Source organism: Acanthisitta chloris, unplaced genomic scaffold (genome assembly GCF_000695815.1).
Source record: "Acanthisitta chloris isolate BGI_N310 unplaced genomic scaffold, ASM69581v1 scaffold704, whole genome shotgun sequence".
Classification (NCBI taxonomy): domain Eukaryota; kingdom Metazoa; phylum Chordata; class Aves; order Passeriformes; family Acanthisittidae; genus Acanthisitta; species Acanthisitta chloris.
In genome coordinates, this window is record NW_008668029.1 from 125,880 (window position 1) to 148,003 (window position 22,124).

At 36.8% G+C, this 22,124-nt stretch overlaps 1 protein-coding gene across 1 annotated transcript in view; it reads left to right on the top strand.

Moving 5' to 3' along the window:
- The window catches only part of NBAS (neuroblastoma amplified sequence), a 154,199-nt gene that overhangs the window by 118,069 nt on the left and 14,006 nt on the right, over positions 1-22,124 (top strand). Inside the window, exons 45-46 of the mRNA XM_009072753.1 lie at positions 14,534-14,673; positions 18,238-18,382. Coding sequence (XP_009071001.1) covers positions 14,534-14,673; positions 18,238-18,382 — 285 coding nt within the window. The remainder of the gene's footprint in view (positions 1-14,533; positions 14,674-18,237; positions 18,383-22,124) is intronic.

Genomic DNA, 22,124 nt, shown 5'->3' on the forward strand with positions numbered 1-22,124 from the left:
GCCTCTCCATTATAATCAGTCAATAATTGCTGTTGCCCAAAGTGCTGGATTTTTAGAATACTCCTAGTTTCAGGCAGGAAAACCTGCTTTTCTGGGTTTTTTTGTGAGGGAAGAAGTTTGTACTGATTATAAGCAGCAGTTCATACACACAAAGTTGCTGATCACTTCAGTGCTTTACACTTTTGCTGATGAGTAAGCAACTAGTAGAAGAAACCATGTAATAAAAAGCTTAACTACTGCAGTAGATAAGCTGAAACCTTTGAGAGATAATTGAATAAAAATTCATATACAGTACTGTAATATAAAGTTCTCTGTATATGCTATTTATTATTTAGCTAACTGTAGAAATAGTTTGTGTACTTAGCAATAGTGAAGCTTTGCTTATATGTACCTATGTAAAAATCATTATTATGCACCCCAATTCCTGCTACAGAGTGCAATTATATGAGTCCTACTGGAACATATAAAAATTATTATCATTTTCATGTCAGTTCAAGCAGAATTGATAGATGAGAACTCTTCATTTTCTTGCAATATTTTGTGCTAGGTAACTAATAGGTTATTTAGACAGAACAGGCATGTTGATTTGTCCATTAGATACCTGTCATTGAAATTCAGAGTTCTGCACAAATATCCAAGAATACAAAAATTTAGTTGTTTGTTTTTCTCTTTTAGTCAGGTGATGTCAAATGCTATTCTACAAGCCGATACTAGAAAAAGCAAGTGATGACCTTGTTTGATGATGAAGCTTGTATATTTTGTGAGTTAAGAAACAGGGAAAATAGCATAATAAAAAACCATAAATTTCCCAGACCTCCCTGGTATGTTAGTGGAACAAGAACACTGCAGAAGTCAGTACTTACATGACCGCAGAACAGCAAAGAGAGAGATTTGTCTATGAGCTTTGGCAAAGCATTCATTATGCAAGTTTCTCATGCAAGTTAATGCTTCAGGTGCAAAGACCTCAAAAGCAATCTCATTCTATAGGAGGGGATGCTGAAGCACAATTTAAAAGTTTGGTCAGGTTGTTGGATAATCCTGGGTGAAGCAGGATGAAAAAGTATGTGGGAAGAATTACATCTTTCAAACATGTGTACAGACTGCTGTGTCACTCTGCCTTCTCTGTAGGCATCAATTTCTCTAACATCACCACACCTTTATTCATTTGGCCATCCTTTCTCATGCAACAAAGTAGTATATAAAAAAAATCACATTTAAAACCAGAGAGTGGATGGGATGTGAATTTAATGCTTTTTTGAGTTTTTAGAGGAATGTGTTTAAAGTTTGTTAGTTTCAGGGTTTTTTTTAAAAAAAGTGGCAAGTATGTCAAAAATGTATTCATTATCTTACTTCCAGATTGTTTTATCTTTACTTGCTTAGCATTTTTTTACATGCTTTTAGGGGATCTCTTTACCATTCCTTGCCACAAAACAGGCCAGCCGATACTGTAAAGGATGAATGTGGATTTCTATTGAGTAAAGATAATTTTAACGATATTGCAGTGTTCAGTTACCAGAAAATGTGTGAAAGCCACCCTTAGTGTGTCTACTAATCCTCTTAGTCAGACTTTGCATACATCAGGGAGGGACTTAATATTTAATTATGCTCTAGGTGCCGTAAGTAGTGGTCCCACAAATCAATGTGCCAGGAAACAGGCCAGCTCTTACAAAATTAGAAATGTACTTTATGGAAGCAGCTACCTATCAAACACTCAGAAACACAGCAATTTCCAGTTCTCTAATGATTAGTTAACAAAATTAAAAATTCAGGGGTCCTCATTTTTCAAAGGCTTGAGAGTCTTTAATTCACATTCTGGTAGCGTCCCACGCTATGGAGGAGGAGGAGGCATGCGTTGTTTTAATCCCCTTGATGAATTTTATCTGAGCTCTTCAGGTTCTGTAATTTTCTAGTTAACTGGTGCATGAAAAATACGGGTCAAAATACTGTCTTTTCATATATTAAAAAATAGGGTGGGGGGAAGACATGGTTTAGAATGAATGTTCATATAAAAATTTACCTTTATCCAAGATGGGAAATCCATTTCTTTTCACATAATATAAAAACATGTTCTGCAATGACTTGGGGTAGTGTCTGACATCTGTAATGTGTCAGGTAAGAGGTTATGTGTGTGTGTGACATTCAGTGACCAGTTACAAGGCATAAGTTACAGTAAGGAGTTAGGGGTTTGCCCCACAAAGTTACAATGGCACTAGCAAAGCTTCTGTAAGTAAACCAAGGGTTAGTTTAAGATAGGAAGTTCATAACTCTGAAGCTTCTATAAAACACACCTTGTGTTAAAAGGATTGTTTCATTATTATGCAAATGCAAAGTGTAATTACTACTTGCATGCCACTTAAATACCAATAGCTCTGTCATTTAGAGAAGGTAATCTCATTTAGCCTTTCCCCTCGTATTGTTATGTTTTTTTCATGATCTTCGGGTTTACAGAGCTGTGAGGGCTAAATGTTTTTGAGAATTGGAAGGGATATTAAATAGGCATTTGAATTGGTAACTTTGGGCACTTTTTAAATTCTTTTTTCCCTGAAGTTTAACTTTGAAAAATTGCCACATTAATTTGTATTACACATGTGGGATGTATACAGCAGTTATTCCTTCTTTCACATAGGCAATTCATGTATGCCATATGCAAGTTTGTGTCTCAGCAACCTTAGTAATGTCTATATAACATAATGACTTTCTGAGAACTTGGGTATGGCCGTCAAGACTCCATTGCTCTTTTGTTCCTCTTCCCCCGGTATATGAAAAATATGTCTGTTTACATGATGATTATTCATCTGACTTGGTAATGAAAATTGCAATGGCAATGCCCAGTGATTTTAAGCTTTTCCCCATTGCCTCTACTCATGTCAGAGATTTAAACATAAGGATTTGAAAAACACACTGAGATTTAAGAATTTTCAAGTCATTTTGCTGAAACCATTTAGCTTGGCCTGCATTTAGCTTGATCTGGCAAAATACAAGTAAGGAGCTGTATCTGTTTAATCTCAGCCATCTTTTATTTGTGAAAAATGCCTCATTAGAAGAAAGATTTATGTTCCTATCAACTTTGCGTAAATTTGTTATGATGTTGTTTATAATTCTAGAGACATTGTTTCTCTACTGGTAATGCATAAAAATTAAGCTTAAGAAATTTAATTTAAGTTTTAATTAATATTTTAAAACACTAATTTCCATTCCTTGAAGATGCAATTTATCCGTATGAAAATATGAAATGTATTTTTCGTGGGAACATAAATTGTAGCATGTGTGATTAATTAAATACTTTAAGATGCAAATGAAATATCTTCCATTAACTACATGAGTAAAGTGGATAAGACAAAGTAGAGAGAAAAGTAGTATAGCTGAGTGCACATGACAGTTTCAAACACAAGTCCTGCACACTGTGTATTCTGTGGCTAGTAGCACTCGCTTCCGAGGAAGATATGAATGCTCTGGAGTGGATTCATGGATTCGTGGATTCACTTTCTCTAATAGGTCCTTTGTAATAAATGTATAAATGGAGAATGTTTGAAACAGTGCATACTCAGCTTTGATCCCTGTTTCAGAAAAATAAGAGCTCATTAGTGTTGTAGTCAGACTTCTATTATTACGTTGCAAAGAAATGGGTGGATAAACTGTGGTTCAGTCTCGGGTGTCTCTTGCTGAATTATTGGCATTGGTATGCATCATACATCACTGAGCACAAAACCTGCTGAAACTTTGTGAAGGGGGGATGCCATCCAGAGGGACCTGGATAAGCTGGAGAAGTGGGCCTGTGGGAATCTCATGCAGTTTAACAAGACCAAGTACGAGGTGCTGCACCTGGGTCAGGGCAACCCCTGGTGTCAATACATCCTGTGGGATGAACAGATCGACAGCAGCCCTGACCGGAAGGCCTCGGGGTACTGGTGGATGAGAGGTTGGACGTAAGCCAGCAATGTGCACTTGCAGCCCAGAAGTCCATCTGTGTCTTGGTCTGCATCAAAAGCAGCATGGGCAGCAGTTCAAGGGAGGTGAGTCAGCCCCTCCACTCTGCCCTAGTGAGACCCCACCTGGGGTACTGCTTCCAGCTTTTGGGGTCCTGAGCACAGGAAGGACATAGGCCTGTTGGAATGAGTCCAGAGGAGGGCCACCAAGATGATTAGAGGGATGCAGCACCTGTCTTACGAGGAGAGGTTGAGAGAATTGGATTTGTTCAGACTGGAGAAGAAAAGGCATTAGGGTGACCTGATTGCAGCCTTCCAGTACCTGAAGGGAGCCTACAAGAAAGATGGAGAGGGGTTTTTACAAGAGCATGTAGTGACAGAACAAAGGGAACTGGCTTCAAACTGCAAGAGAGTAGGTTTAGATTAGATACTAGAAAAGAATTTTTTACTGTGAGGTTGGTGAGGGCACTGGAACAGATTGCTGGAAGAAGTTCTTTCCTTTTTTTAATAGTAGTGCTGAAATATTATTTAGAATTGGAGTCAACATCAACAGCCTCTTGTTCTTAAAAGACAGCATTTCAGTTTATTGTGTTAATCTTTTTCTAAATGCATCTTTGACTTTGCTAGTTTTGCCTATCTGCAGGATGGCATTTTGGAAAGATTAATTTTGACAAGTTTTCATTTGCATGAAAACAGCTTTTAAAATAATTTTTCCTCTATTTGCAAGAATTGCATACTTTGGTTATCAAGACAGCAGTTATACATAGAGCTGAATACTAGGAGCTTGTGCATTCACTGCTGCTTGATGGTAGTGGTGATCAGAAAAGATAAATTGAAGAGTCACTTGTATATGATATGGAAGGAAATGGCTGATGCTAATTTGAGAGCTTCAAGTTAAAAGTAATATTTAAGGATTAAAATCTTGTAATTTCTAGGCTGTATCTTCCAACACTGTTCTAGATGTTAGAGTACCTATATTGTACATAAATTATGAAATATGAAACAGAGATTAGTACCTGGCACATACAAGTAATATTGCTTATGTGTTTTTAAGTCCCTCATGTTGCATAGATGTCAGTTACAGCCATTATTTACATAGGTACAAATTTTTACCTATTAACTCACACCTAGTCAGTGTACATTTTAAATTGTATATGTCAATCCTGTCTCTTTCAGTTCCAGCTAGCTAGCTATGTAAATCTTTCAGATGCATAATTTTTTCTTTATTTGCCCATATTGCTCTATCAATATCTATGTACAGTCTTCTAAGGTTTTCTCTGTGCTGAAATGTATTTGCAGATTAGGACATAGTCTCCTGCAGAATACAAATGAATGGATTTTATTTTCTGCACGAGTTACTCATTTTTATGCATTAGGCAACGCATTTGTGTTTATTGAATCTATATGCATTCCTTAGTGAGCTGCATATGAAGCAGATAAGGAATTAAGCAACATATAAATCAGTTCAGAAGAAAAAAGTTCTTGGGTATTTCTGCAAGAACTCAATATGTGGCTGAGCCTTAGTTTAATTCATTACCTTCTGGTTGATTTGTTTTTAAACTTGAGTCTTATAACTTGCTTGTGCTGTTCACTGGCTTTAGTTTGAGCAGGATTTGACCTGTGAGTTCATCCCTTTACTATCTGCACGCAGCAGTCTGATATATGTGGTCAGCATTCATATTCATAGTAGCTTTTAAAATGTGTCCTCAGCTCTGGGGACAGTGCAAGAAAGCCTGACCTTAGAGTTCTCCCTTCTTTGGTGTATAAGACACGGATTCTGAACACTGAGTTTGTTTGTGCAAAACTCTTGACTTCAACTTTAATTTTGTATTGGTTGTTGTAAGACTGTATTTTTGATAGCAGACACTTCCTTCTGGTCTGTCAGACAGTGATTGTTTCTTCCAGTCTAGGTTAGAGCAGCCCATGTTCTTTTGGAGTTTGGAACTTGAACTGCACTTCATCATGGATTTCTGTCTCCTTGTTAGGTTGAAACTCAAATGGAGGGGAGATATGTGATACATCTTAGCATCACTGTCTCAGGTTATATTCCCCCTAGTAATGGAAATCAGCAGTAGAATCATAGAATATCCTGACTTGGGAGGGACTCAACAAGGATCATTGAGACCAACTCCTGGCCCTGCCCAGGGCTACTCTAAGAATCACACCATGTGCCTGAGAGTATTGTCCAAACACTTCTAGAACTCTATCAGCCTTGGGGCTGTGACCACTTCTTTGGGGAGCCTGTTCCAGTGCCCAACCATCCTCTAGGTGAAGAACCTTTTCCTAATATCCAACCTAAACCTCACTGGACTCAGTACTTTGAAAATGGTGGGGATATGTTTTGTTGCATTTGGGTTGGGTTGATTTTTCTGTTGTGGTTTTTTTGTTGGGTTTGGTTTGTTACTGTTTTTTAAATGGATATTAATAAAGCTGTTGCTTTTCATTAACTGGGATAACTCCATAAGCATGGCTTCAAAAATGCTTCTTTCAAGCAAGGGAATTTAATTTGCAGCCCTGGTCCAGCAGACAAACTGGATCATGATTTTGCTACAGTGTTTTTTCATTAAACAAGAACTAAATCCCTTTATTATACCGGAGTATTTCTGAGGCCAGTAGAGCAGTTTTTAAGAAGTTGCCATTGCTCAATGGTGACTCACTACCATGCAAGTTTTCATTTACCAAAATCCAAAATGGATTGAAAGTAGAATTTTCCATGTGAGCTTGGGCAGATGGAGAAAGTAGGATGAAAATGTCTTATTTAAAGCTGACAGGTTCCTCTGCCATGAGAGGAATAGATTTTGAATGCATTTCTGAGAAGGTAAAACTCATCTCTGCTAAAGGAAAGATGGACTTCACAACTGACACATATTGATAGAAAATTTTTTTTTAATGGAACTTTGTGCATAGGGAATCTTTGAACTTGCCAGGTTTACAATTTGGTTTTAAGTATGTTCTCTTCAAATTGCAAGGTTCTTATCCAACAGTTGTGTGAGTAAGCTAATGCTTTTATAATCTAAACCACAATTTTCTTCGGGGTTTTCTCAAAAGCAGAAGCTTGTACCAGCTTTACAAAAAAGGCTTTCTGAAAATAGGAAATGAATACTCAGTAAAGATGCAGATTATGTTAGTGCCTCATCGTAGTTATTTGGCAGTCAGTGTTCATTTTTCTAGGAAATCTTTTGAATTTAATTCTTAAACATAGGGAATATTTAAAGTCTGTAAAGCATCGTGCAGTATAAATGTGTTCTTTGAACTATATTTCTTAATTGCCTTTGGGTCTGTACATGGCAATATAGTGCTGAGATATAGTGTATTACATTATCATTTAAATTTCAAAATTTCAGTAAATACTAGGGCAAGTACTTCAAGGAGATAGTAAGTTTGAGGAAAGTCTGTAAAGTATATTTCTGAGAAGCAACTTCTGCCTGACCTCATTGACTCCAATTCAGCTGTTACAGTACACATTTAACATGAGCTTCCTTGTGTCTCTCTGTTCCCACAGACAAACTGCATATAACTAAATATTGTAGGTTCACTGTGTTTTCATAACAGTAAATCTTAATATGTGTGTGAGTATATAAAAATGTCAGTGCTGCTTGAGATTAAGGTCCAATTCAGCCCAGTATTTTGTGTTCAACAGTGACCAAAATACCCAGACGTGGAAGGAAGAGTTAGAAAAACAAGAGTAGGATTATCAGAATAAATTGCAATAATGACTGCCTCCAGTACTAAAACCTTTTAAGCTTTGAAGAATGAGAATATAGGGAGGTGAAAACAGTAAGGAGAAAGAGTAATAGTTTCCCACACCTTTTGTTCTGGGTCTTTGACTTCTGGTCTCACCTGTCTGGCTGGATGTGAGGTCTCTTACTAACCTGCCTTTAACCAGATAGGTCAAACTGTCCATGTCCAAACTTGTGGCTCTGCTCTCCTGGTTGCTTTTGACTTCCCTTGCCCTTGCCCCTACACTGGCAGACAAGTGACTGAATAACATGGTGGTTTGTTCTTCCAAGCCTATTACTGCTCGCCCCAGCCTGACCCTGTTGTGTCTGAGGACTTCCCTCTCATTCACAATTTACAAGTTTTCTTTTTACAGAAATCCTGAGTTAGAAGTAATGGGATGTTAGTAGCACGTTGAGGAGTAGAGCACTTGTGGTTTTGCCTTTTCAAAGGGTTTACTGTTGCTCTGGCACGTGAAGGTCATGTGAAGATGTTTTAATACATGCTTGTGGCTTTGCTTTGTTTCACAAGTATGCGTCTAATGTTTTTAAACTAGGCTGGTAGGATGTCTAGCATCTTGAAAGTTTGAAGAGAATGAAGTAAATGATAGCCTGAAAAAACTTCTAATCTTAATTTGCAGAGTCAGTAGCTATACAATTTCAGAAACAGTTGTACACTTCTGCAGGATTGGTTTGGTTTGGTTTTTTCACTGGTGATTTTTCACTTTTGTGTTCATATTGTGAATAATTAACTTTAAAATAGCTATTTAACTTATTATTTTGTGTGTCCTTTGTAACAAGCTTTTAACTTTGCTGGTTTGTACTGGAGGTAGATTTCAGTACCTTATGTTTGTGCAGACTTCCAGTAGCTGCACAGATACCGGCACGACAGGGAACAATGGATTACAGGGTGACCTGAAAAATGAAAAGATTGCTTTCTTCAGTGACCAACTCTAGCTGACCTGTTGTGTAGGAAGAGCTGTATTTTCTTTGCTGATTTACCTTATTAGACTGTAAACTCCTTAAGGCAAGACTGTTGTGTTTTTGTGCCATCAACGGCACATCAAGATGGCAATTAGAGAAATTCGATCAAATTGTTACCAGTCCTTTCAGTCATTGTTTCTAAACTGTGTTAAGCTCTGTCTAATGAGTGGAAGCAAATTTTAGCATCAGTGTTCCCTGTCTTGAATCTGAATAAAATCTTTCATGGCACATCTGCCTATTATTTTAAAATACAGCATAGATGAATTCTCTGCTACTACAGCTTTGGGGGGCAGGGAAGGAGATGAATAAAACTAGTTCATTTTACAAGAGAGTCCTGACAAATTGCAAGTGTATTGTAGCAATAAGGGACTACACAAATGCCTTCTTAGTGCTTCTATTTTCAACGCCATATTAATTCAAATTTATGCTGCAGTGACGAACATGAACACATTTTGAAATATTTACATTTACCATCTGCTGGATGTAATAAAATGAATTTTATAATCTTGCAAATCAGTAAGTTTTTGGTTGCATCTCTTGGAAAACAAGCACATTTCTCTGCCTTTAGAACAGGGAGTTGGGTTTAAGCATGGTTGTAGCTTTTCTCAATAAACAAGCAATTATAGTGAACAAAAATATTTTTCTGACTTCTATAGCTTGAGTCTTCATTTATAAACATCCTTATCATTTATCTCCTTAGTATTGAGCAAAATCTTTTGATGAAAATTGTGTCTCTCTCATGCCTGAAGAGAGTGAAAATGGAATTTGCAGAATAGTATCATCAGGCAGATAGAGGTGGAGGTCTGTCTGCATTAATTTTCCTGCTCACCATTCTCATACGTAAATAAGCAGCATTTTGTATTTTACATCAGAGGAAGGAGAGGACTGGATACGCTGGTTCTTTGTATTGGCATTTGCATTTTTCAAAACAAAACTCACTCTCATCAGCCAAGCTGGTCAGCACCAGATTCTCAAATTATATAGCTGTAGTAATAAAGCATTTGCAACTCTATCAGATGTATCTGTCCTTTAGTATCATTTTGTACTGGATATCCATGACTCAAGGACACAATTTAGGTACAGCAACATTCCACTGTTGCTGTAAATACTGATTTTTAAACTGACTTCAATGTCAAGAGTGAAATAATGTTCCAAACTAAGCCTACTAATCCTGCAGACTGCTGTGCCAAAGGTTTTCTTTATCAGTCACATCTAATGTCCAGTTTTACTTAACCTTACTGTTCTTCAAGTGTGTCATCTGATCATTGTGATAAAACAATAGTTTTCTAGAAGCCACTGAACAAACTTGTGAGGCAGCTTCTCATATTTAGACCCCTTTGTGCTTATTGCATGTGATGAGTATAAAGCAATTACAAATCTGTGGAACGAGATGATGAGTCAAAACGTTGTGCATTGAAAGTCGGTAAAGTGTGTTGAGTGGTTTCAACATTTTGGGCATCTAATAGGATCTAAACTGTGAGGAAGGAGTCTTATTCTTATAGGACTTAATAAAAGTCTTTGAAGAGTTCTGTCATAAGGCAGAACATTTGCTGTTATTTGAGGAGGGATTTGAAGTGCACTAAGTTTCTAACTAACACCAGATATCAAGAGCATGAATTCCAAGTTTGCTTAGGATGGCTGACGTTGGATGATAAAGGGTATGTTTATGCTCAGATAATGTACTATTGCAAACATTACAAATATCTCAACCAACTGCCAGATTCCTCTTTTTATTTCTACTTCAGTAGTAAAAGCACCCATGGCATATGTAGGACATGTTTTGTATATAAACCCAAACGTTTTAAAAAGCTTATGGGAGTCTTATCTCATGTAACTTCCTACAAGCAAAATTATACCAAAACTGAGCTATATTTGGCCAATTGTTTGATAAATAACTGGACTTCAGCAATAAATTTTTCATCAAATGTTTTAATTCTCCTAAGATTTGCAAGGTAAGGCAATTCAGTACTGTCCCTGTAAGGCAGTGACAGGTGATTGAACATATGCTATGACAAGTCTCTGCTACTGGTAAGCAGACCATAACTACTTGAGGGAAAACAGCTGTTTTGATAGTTCAAATTGTGTAATTCAATGAATGACACAATTGTCCTTGAGTGGCCACACTCAAGGACACACAAAATACGCATTCTCAGATAACAAGAAAATCTGACTCTTGTCTTCAGGCATGTGGTACCTGCTACAGGCCATAGCTGCAGTCTGCGCTCCCATTCAGAAATACGGTTCGTTTTCTGTCTGGGTCAATATTGGAGAATAGTGACCTGAGTTTTGGCATTATTAAGCAGGGATAATGTGGGATGAATCAGAACTTCTCTATAAGCCATCCTAATAGCTGCTACCTAGTAACAGAAGAAACTGGGAAAAGATGCGAAAGCAAAGTGCTCAACAAAAGAATATAGTAATAAGAGGAGTTTGTACTGTTTCAGATAGCTAGTAGTATCTAATGTAGTTGTAAGCAACACTTGGTGCTGGTTTTGGAGCCTGTATTTTGCTTTGTGAATTTCCTGTGTCATTTTTTAAAGGAGCATTAGCATATGTGGATGTTTGCATATTCTTGATTCTGAACATATGCAGTCCCTCGATAACAAAATTGTGTATTTTAACAGTTTAACATAAGGTTTGGCTTTACTTAATTTGGGTTTTGTTTTATAATCTATGATGAGTATAATTTCTACAATTAATTCCCCTAATTGACTTTCCCATTGTGGTAAATATTTGTGTAGCCGTTTAATGAGAAACATGATGCCAGCTGTGTTCTGCTGCCAAAGACACTGCATGAAACTGGAGAAAATCAAGTCAGAATTAAGTAAATCTGTTGTTAAAACTAGAAGTTCTTGCTTTCCTTTTTTTTTTCTTTTTTTTTTTTCTTTTTTTTTTCTTTTTTCGTCTTTGTTTCTTGTTTTTCATATTCCTTTGGGGTCACCTGAAGTTCAGGCCTGGCTATGGGTCTTGTTATTCAGCTTCGTGACAGATTCTTCTTTACAGGCAGTTATCAGGGCTCAGAGCAGTTCCTGGCAAGTTATCTTTGCGTGGGTATCCTTTGAGCAGTTTAGACATCTGAATAGATCATCCAAAATTGCTACTAAGAGTATTCAATTAAAAGTGGATTTTTTTTTCTCTGTTATTACAACAAAACAACAGGCTTGACTAACCTCGGCAGCTCTAGTTTTCTAGATAGTTTTCACCGTTGTTAAAATGAAATTTCTACCTTTTAACACAGAGTGTGCTCTGTTTCTGCTGAGAGGTGTCTGCTTCCTCACCATGCTCTCTCTCTCAGCCTCGGAAAATAAAGACAGCACAGAGGCAAGCCTATGTTCTCTGTGTGTGTATATTATAAATATATATATATGTACAGACATACACACACATATATAAAAAAAATATAATTTAAGACCTCACCCAAGATACTGCTTTTTTCTAGCAACTATCACTTTCTAATCTCACCTATTTCACAGTAAATGGAAGTGGTGTGCATTTAAAATGCCATATAAGAAGTGAATTTTCAATAGTCTTCTTAAAAACTACAAATCATAGAATCATATAATTTAGGGGTTGGAATGGCCCTTACAGATCATCCAGCCCCAACTCCCCCTGCCCTGGGCAGGGACACCTCCTCACTAGTTCAGGTTGCACAAGGCCTCATCCAGCTTGGCCTTGAACACTGCCAGGGTCGGGGCAGCCACCACATCCCTGGGCAACATGTTCCAATCATTAACACTGTAGTAAATTCACTGTATTACTCGAAGTGGGAAATGTAGGCGACTTGAGAGAAGGCCATTGTAAAAAGAAATATTGCAGAAATGCACTCCATGCTTGAGAATACAAAGTTAGTTCTTATGGTTTACTTCACTTGAATTAAAATGCATTATGTCATGAGCAATCATGTTGTGAGCATCCAGCTGTCCAAAACACAAAATTATAGCATTGGATTAATTAACCTTGCAAAAAAATGTAATCCTGAGTCTGTAAAGATGCATTATTAGGCAGAATTATTTGAATTCAGTTCATGTTGAGTAGGATGTCAGACCTACTCTCATCTACTCTTTGCTACTAATGGAGGACTTTGTTACAGCTTTTCTCATCTATTAATATTGTCTATGCCATTTCTTGACATTTTTATGGTTATCATTAGAGCGATCTTAACATTTAGTCTGTGTTTTGAAGTAACATGCTGTTTGTGCAAATGTACTCAATGGGCCATCCAGAATGCTACTTACATGGTTTAAATATTTAAAGAGCTAGTAATCTGAAAAAGGAGTTTGGGGACAGATAAGCAGTGTGAGGCTTCTGTTGTCTAGCTAGTATTTAATTTGCTAACATGTTAAATATTTTGGAACCTTAGAGGTTAACATGTCTTACGGCGCCTTTACCCTTCTCTTTCCAACCTTGTTATTTAGATACTGAATATTATAATATTTTATGTTAGCAAGTATGGGTGGAGTTTAGGGATATTGAAAGTGGGTAACTGATGTCTGCTATGTGACATTTGCAGTACAGGAGAGTATTTCAAATGGACAGATCTTGTAAATGTTTCTTCACTATCTAAAATGTTGCAGTATATGGTGCTCTCAGATATACTCAGGAGACAGAAGCAAGCAGTTTTTCAACACTAAATATTTTAAAGTCACATGTTATGTAGGCAACTCAATAAATGCATCAGTAATGTTTGTTTTCCAGCCTCTATTGAAAATTTGCCCTTGATGTCTCAGAGCCACTTTTCAAACATTGGAATGCGATCTTTAATCTTTCAGAGTAGCTGTAGAACTAAGGAAAACTTTGTCCATGTTTGATGTCTCAGGACTACTTGGGCTGAAACAGAAAAGTTAACATTTAATGCTGTGTATCTTCAGTGGAATTATAAGATGAAACTGAAGTGTTTGATATTCTGGAACTTTTTGGGCTTTGGAAGAAGAATTCAAGAGTTAGATTATGTTCATAGTGCAGAGGAAGCTACCTTGTTATTGCAACAAATTATTTTTAAACTGCAAGAAATTTTGTATATCAGGTAGACAGAGAATTGCTGTTCCATTTGGAAAGCCCACCTAGTGTGATAGTCAAACTTTTAAACAAAAACTGCTTCTCATTTAGTAGCAAGTTGGTTCTCATTGACAGCAACCTTCCTTCGACAGTCAGACCTTTTACCTTGCACTTTTTTAATAATGCAAACTGCAAGCAGTAATTATCTGTAAAAGAACCTGTCACCAACTGAAGTGAATTCAAGTCCTGGCAGAAGCTGCAGGTTTTCAACAGAGTTGGACACTTTTCCCCAGATATAGTTGTCTGGAAACTGACTGATTGGGTATGGAGTTTTGTTTTTCTTAGATTTGAACACCTATGCAGAGAACTATTGCATTACATGTTAGTAAATATTCTTTGCTGGGTAAATTAGTTTAGAATCATCTTTCAGGGCTCTTTCCTATGCGAGAAAAGATGAGGTGCTGTAAACTAAGGAAAATCTATTGAATTTTTATAGGTGAGTGAGAGTAATATATATTAGGGAAGCACTGGACATGCTCATTCTTTTAAAATATATGTGTGTGTGTATTTATGTCTATACATTGAGGAAAAGAAATTTAAAGAATTTTTGGTTGTTTGAAGAACACAGACAAAAGATTCTCTTAACTAATCAATGACTGTATTTGTGTGGGGTTACATTGTTCTAGGAATGTTCACCCAAGTCCGTCTCCATCATCTGCGCTCTCCTGTTTTATTCGCATGTAATTGAAAATGAGTTTCGGGGAAAATTATGTTCACTGTGTCCCTGCATTGTTTTAGAACAGCAATGTCCTTCAGAAATAGTTGTCAATTCCTTTTAAATCACTGATTTCTGGGAAAAAATAAATCTGGTGATATGTGAGTTTTTGTTTTGTTTTTTCCCCCCACCATCAGGTAGATATAACAGATATTGAAAATGAAGAAAAAAGGTATGATCTCTTCCTGGGACTTCTGGAGTCTAGTCAGAGTCTGTCTGAGTTTCAGCACTTGGTTTTACTACTTCAAGCTTGGCCGCCGATGGACAGGAGCAATGGGTGAGCATTTCTTCAAACAGTCAAGTAATAACAGAGTTCAAAGTCTTGGTTAATATCATGTAGTTTTCAGTCAAGTAATTTAAACACGGCTGAGAGGAGTATGACCTTTGACAAGGGTGATATTGTGAAGAATATATGGTTTATTTGAAACAGACTTGATTCAATCAGTTTCCTGTAAAACCTATATAAGCATATGTAGTCTGTATAATGGAGGAGGCAGAAAAACATTTTATTGCCTGAACTGTTGCACGGAGAGTTTTCAATCTACTTAAATTTCAAGTTGTGTATTTTGCTCTTGTTTCTGGCAGTATGAACAAAATCCATAGAAGAATAGAAAGTTCTGGCTGTTTTTCCATTCAAAGGTCTACTTTGCAGAAAAGCCTTTGAAAGTTAATGTTCAGATGGTCATGGCAGACAGTCTGCAGGAGGTCTGTGAGGGTAATGGAACCAAGCAATGATACTTCTCTTTTCTAGATCCGATACCTATTATTTTTGTCTCTGAATAAAGTATCCAAAAGTAAGAAATATATACTAGGACAGACATATCCTAGCCCAACAATATAGAATTAAAATAATTATTTAAGACTTCAGAATTGTACCCATCAGAGTGGTTATTAACTGAAAGTATTAATTTGGAACATCTTGACTACATTGTTTTTTACGAGCTCTTTGGGTTTTGTCTATGACTTTCTGAATACATTTAAAGGTAAAAAGTTTAGCTGTTGTATTCTATAACTGGTAATAATTTCTAAGATATAAGGATTCATATAAACTTATGAGGCAAAGGTCGAATCTTTCAAAAAGAGCAGTAGTACTGATAAATTTTTGGCTAGCAAGAACAATGCCACATGTGACAGTAGTTAGCTTAGAGTCATTAAATGGTGTTTATCTAGGAGTACTTTGGGGTATTGATTACAACCTGTTTTAACTTGGGGAGTACTTTCCCCAGAATGGTTATGTGCATTGATTTGTCAGAAGAGTTAAGGTTTGTCTTTTTATGAAAAGTAACTCTTTTGTGCATGTGTAGAGAATTGGTGGGTGACAAAGTAATCTGTAAGGATTATTCACCTTCAAGCCTGCAGTTTGTTTGCAGTTTCTGGATGAACATTAACCTAAATCCTTTAGTGACAGTTTTACTAGCCAGAAATTGTCTTCAGTACATTAAGAAGTAAGAGGACTGCTGTGTGGTCTGTCACAAATTTATGTTCCAACTTTATAGTTTTGGTTTTGATGGTAATTGAAATTGGATGCCTTGCAGTGTATGGGAACCGTCAAACTTCTTTTAATCTAAACACTAAACAAAAACCAACAAAACTTATAAAACAAAAGTTCAAGTGAAATACTGCTTCAATTAGCAAAATTCTTTTTCCTTGGCTTGAACAGAAAGACTAAAGATTTTGTAAAAGGAGAACCCTTATTGTATATGTAGGCAGTTCTTGTTTACTACTCTGTAACAGAGGAAATAAAAAATGTTAGCAGATCACAAAAGTATTTGAAATAGTTATAAGGAATTGTGTTGAGAAAAGCTTTAAGTGAAGTATATATCTGAAACTTTACTTAAATAAATTTGCATATGGAAAGCCTTGATGGCCTTGCATCTTTCTGGTTATTTCTGTGTTTGTAGTGTGATTTTTTTGTTTCCTTTTTCTAATGGGAAATTCTTACAGGTTTTCTTAATGTACTCTGGGGGCAGCAGCTATAGAAATGGAAATTCATTATGACTCTCTGCCTCTAAGTAGTAAATGGATCTAGCAGGAGCTCTCCATTTAACCAGTGGCAAAGATGGAGTTGCAGGGGTTTTTTTCATTCTCCTGACCTTACTTGAGGGATCACAGGGTTAAGTGCATTATGTTGTGTTTGTTGAAGAAACTGACATCTTTGGTTTCGACCTGTCAAGTTGGAAGGAGAGGAAAGGAGGAGTTTTGCTTGCTGTTCCTAGCCAGACTTCTGGCAGCTCTGTGCTCAGTGACTGTGACTGATGGAAAGGCTCAATTAAGTTGTCAGAAGGAAGAAAGACAATGAGTTCTATTTAATTTGCATTCAGAGTTACTCACTCCTAGCTTCTCTGTCTGGTTTTCGTGTTGGGTTGTAATGTCAGCTTCATGTGGAGCTGGTTTTACTTGTTTACAGTATGTACTTTTGAAAGGGGACAATGAGGAGGAGACAGCTTTTATATATGAAATAGTAGATATTGGTGGTTGTCCTCTCCAGAGTTGTCAGACTTTTGGTATATGTCAGTCCAGCAGACTCTTTTAACAGGCTCCATTTGCAATGATAGTAATGTGTTGCTTTAACAATTGCTGCTAAATAACTTTGAAAAGCAGCACTTTGACAGCACTTTACTGTTCCTTGTTACATGTGATGAATGAGTATCTTAATTTACACTAAATTGTAACACCATACTGCCAGTTTTGGTCTTGCTGTGATATTTTTTTGTTTTTCCTTCAAGCTAAAATGAAAAGCTTCACAAATCTTTGGGATGTGATTACTGACCAGAGAGATTGATGGGGTGATTTTTGAAACATGTTTTGTTCCTTCCTAAGTTTATGCACAGATGATAGTGTTTGTGTTACTGTGGCTTAATATAATAATAATTTGTGATTGTGCATGATTTTAGTCCATTATACTTGGGAATTGAAATGCATTAACTTAATCTATATTAGAAAAATGGCAGCACGGATGTGTTCCAGTGCTACACATCATGTTATCACTTAAAAATGGTCTGTGCCCATTTCTGTCAGTACATCCAGTCCTAGCCAGTGCACCTATTCCTAACAAAGGTATCCAAGCATCTCCATGATCTACCAAATAGCAGCTATAGGCTAAGAAATGTTGCAGCAACAAAACTTTACAGTGAATGTTGCCTTGTTGTACTTGTATCTACTGTCTGCCATCTGTTTAAGTCTGACTGTGTAATGGTAACATAGCATGAAGTCTGTGTGGAATTAAAAGAACATTTTAAATATGTAAAACAAAGATATCTGCGTACATATCTACTAACAGAAGTTCAGATTCATGTAATTTCACTTGCCTACCCTGTTTGGATGGGCTATGAAAAAAGGTTTGTTTTTGTTTGTACTTCTTGGACCTGATAATTAAAATGTGAATCTGGCAATATTTTCTCCACTCAGAAGCAAGAGACAGATTCTTGAGAGACAGAAGGTGTTAGAATGTGATCAAAGCAAACAAAATTAGGAATGCTGGATCCCTGTCACCTCTCCCTCGATACCATTCTGCTTGGGAAATCAGCTGGTATAAAGCCAGGAGAAGCTGTTCCTATGCTATTCCAATTTGATCAATCTTTGTCTGGTGCATGATTCCTCAGGGATTGTAACAGCATGTAATAATTCCAAGTAATTTAAGCTTCTTTGTTACAGTGAAAGAATGATGGCATCAGGACAGTAACTTGTTGTAGGACTTTATTCTCTGTTTCATGAGGTTGTACTTTTAGTCATACACACACAGAAAACAACCTACAGAAAATGGTGTATGTATATTTATATTCAATATGCATCTTTTTTTTTTTTTTTTTTTTTCAGACTGACAGTAACACTTTCAATCCAGATCATGCACAAATGGTAATCCCTGGGTGAAACTGGGGACTGTTATGCTGCAGAGATGTCCACCTGAGGAAAAGGAGAACATAGGGAATGAAATCTTGAAAATCTGCCGTTCTTTGTATAAAACAAAGCACATGCTCCCTGTCAAGGTAAGTTTTAACTTTGGGTATCATGCATATGAGTCCTGTTTCAAGGTCCCAGCTGCAAGAAAGATGTTGCCATAGTGGATCAAGACCAGTGGATTAGAGGGCTGGAGCACTATAAATGCAGAGAGCCTGAGAGAACTGAATTCATTGTCTTAAGCAGTGGTGGCTGAGGGAGATCATATCTTTAAATATGTTGATGAGGAAACAAGTAGAGGGAATAGATCTAGTCAGTCTCTTCTCAGAGATGCTCAGGGATAGGACAAGAGGCAATACAGACAAGCTACGTCATCAAAAGTTTTCATTACATCCTAGGAAGACCCTTTCAGTGGTCAAACATTGGAATTAGCGGCTCACTAGAAGAGACATGGAGTCTCCATCCTTGGAGGTATTCAGGCCTTGACATGTCACAGGCAGTTTGATATTGTTGGACTTGTTTAGAGTTGGAGTCTAGTCAGATTAGCTGACCTTTAGAAGTCTGTTCCAGTGTAAATTATTCTTTTATATATTTGTAGAAAGGCTTTAAATAGTGTATTGTCATTGAAGTCAGCATGGCAGACTGATGGATTAGGGTTTAGAGGTTACAGCAAAGAGACAAGTTAATGGTTGGACTTGATGATCTTAAAGGTCTCTTCCAACCTTAATGTTTCTATGATTCTAAAAGCTGTTAAATAATCAGTAATTCTCTCACAAATAAATGCATAAAGATTGACTGAGCAATCATTGAAAAATGTGTTGGTGATTGAAAAAACATACAAGTAATTGCTATGTAATAATTACGATGTTCTGTCTTCTGTCTGTATGCATACTTCAATACAAGCATCTCTTAAGTATAAAATTACTGAAGTGTTCTGTATGTAAACATTGTATATTAATGAAGACAGACTGGAGAAATGCTTAATAAACTTCATACAATTTCAGAGTAGTCGTGCATATTTTTAGTAGTCTGATTAATCCTTTATAATCATGCAATCACACTGTTACAGAAAACTGCTGGTGTTAGTAATAGAAGCAGAATAGAAACAGCACATTCTGACAGGTGGATGTGTGGGCTTGTGGTTTTTGTTTTGTTTTTTTTTTTTAACAGTCCAACACAATGATCTGAGTTAAGTTCAAAAATCTGTGTAAAACATGATTCCAGAAGGTGGCAGTAAGCTGAAATGATAAATACATTTGTTAGTTTATTCACCCCATCAAAACTCTCTGGTGGAAGGCAGATCTCTGTATCCCTAGGTCTGGTATAATTATATGTAGCTTTTCTTTGTGAGGTGCTGAAATGGTGTGTTAAGCACGTAAACTCACAATCCTATTGTGCACAGGAGTAGCTAAACTTGTCAAAGTAGAATGTTCTGTCTCACCTTGGTGATCCAGGGAGACAAATCCCACCATGTGTCACTGTCATGCAGCAGTCAGTTCACCAGGAGTTCTGTTTGAGTCATGATTTTCATTTCTTTAATTGATTAAACTTTTTCTTGATCTCCAGTTTTGGTATTGACAGTCAGCTATGATTTGGACGTACCTTCCTTTTTTAATGGTACAGCATTTTGGAAGAACTCACCGTGTGGGTCTGAATATAGATGTACAGATATGAAGATATTTTGGTCCTCAAGCATGAAACAGCTTTACTGATGTAAAATACTTTTTTTATGACTAGAACACTGTGCAACGACAGGAGCTACACTAAAATGTGTAATTGTACAATTAGCTATAAACATAGACTGTATTGCTTTAAGTCTCTGCTTGGGAAGAGGGGGAATGACTTGGATAAATTTAAGTAACTTATTTGTATGCACAGCTACAGTATTTAAGTGCACAAATTACAGAGTTGCAATCATGCAGGTGAATGAGATGAAAATCTGATTACTGGCAATTAACCTGTTTAGATGACTTAGCATTTCAGTAAATACACTGATTAAGAAGACAAATCTGGAATTATGGAATTCTAAAAACTGAGATCAATTTATTACCATGAATAATGTTTTCTATTTTGAAGTTTAGAGGTTGTGATGGAAAACACATGTAACTTGAAGTCATGATGGCTTAGAAGTTAGAAAAACTTTCTTCAAATGTAATTACAAGGGTTTCATTCTTTCTTTATTCCATCTCCTGCTGGTCTGTCTACTTTTTTAAACCCAGTTCTTTGGTTTTTTTTTTGTCTTTTGGATAATTGCTTAGCTTGAATCTTTTTGTCTGTGTTTGGTTGGGGGGGGGGGTTTGTTTATTTTAATTTATGTTATTAAGTGAATAGATATTTCCATTCCTCTTAGTGTAACTAAGCAGTTTTATTTGCCAGGACGACATATGTTTGGACTGTCCAACATCTTCACTGCCCGATTAATCTGTTTAAAAAGGAACAAATCCTTCTTCCCCTGGTAACTGTTAAAGTTTGACTCCTCTGAATATCTCATGTTCTTCTATCAGCCTTTGGGTCATCTGTCAATTGACATGAACACCTAAATGGGAGAATGCATCTAGTGTCTTATCTGTAATCACTCTACTGTCTAGGAGATGCTTATCTCCTAGAATAGTATAGCATCCAGTTGGTCTCCTTTTTTCTATTTTTGTAGCTCATTTCTTTTCTGGAGTTTATGTATGAGTTTACATTGTGTGGTTTAGTTGATACGCAGCTGTCTCTGATTGTTTTGTTCAGGTAATGTTGAATTTAAATGCTCCTGTTAAAAGTCTGCTTTTAGCCTCTCCAAACATAATACTGTTTTATTCATTATCCAGCCCTTCAAGCCATCCACGAAAATACTGAATAATACTAGACCCAAAACACTCCTATGAAACACGGTTTATATGCTTCACTGGTGTCACAGTGAACCATTGATAGCTGCATAACTACATAGAAGACAGAAGTTATCTTACAAAAGACTAAGCTAAATCATGGTAATCCAGATTTTGAATTGGGCCTTTCCTTAAACCTTGCAGGTAGCATCATGCCCACTGTAAGCACAGCCTCTCATGGCAGGCAGCAGACACTCAAATGCTTTTGAACCCTTCCTGCAGAGCACAAAGCCACTTGTGTCTTGCTCTGAGAAGTGCTGTGGGTGGTGCCTTGCTGCCTGGGGTTGGGCTTTCAATTCCTGTCCAGGGCAGCCCTACAATCATTTGTGGCAGTGATACAAGGAGATATTTGTACTATTTGGACAGTCTTCAGTGGTTAGCAAGTTGTCCAGTCCCTTCCTGTGGAACAAGGAATGGAAGCCACTCCAGGAATTTGCAAGTTGGACCATGCTGTCTTACATCTGATTTCCCTGGTGCAGAGGATAGTGAGCATTTAATGTGACGTTGTCAAAGTTTTGCTGAAGTCAAATTTCATAAGGAAAATAGACAGTGCAATTTTTCCTCATAGAAGATATCTAGTGAAGAAGAGCGGATAAGAAGTACCCTTCTCCATGAAGCATTAGTGAGACTGTCATTAAAATAAAACACCTTGTTAGTATAACTGCATTTTAAGAGGACAGTGAAAAATAAAAGGTAAGAGACAGAACCTGAAAAAAATAGTGCATGGATGAAAATACCTCAGGCTGGAAGACTGAAGGACTGCAGTGTATTATCTTACCAGGGATTGAGAGGTCATTGATTATATTTTGCAGATATTTGAGGTGGAACACAAGCTAATAAAAGTCTCTCTTGATTTACAAAGAAAGATATAACAAAAAAAAAATTCTGTTTAATTTGTACCACTTCAAATTTTAGCACAATGCATGATATTTTGGCAGTAAGTAAAGTTCATTGTTGGAAT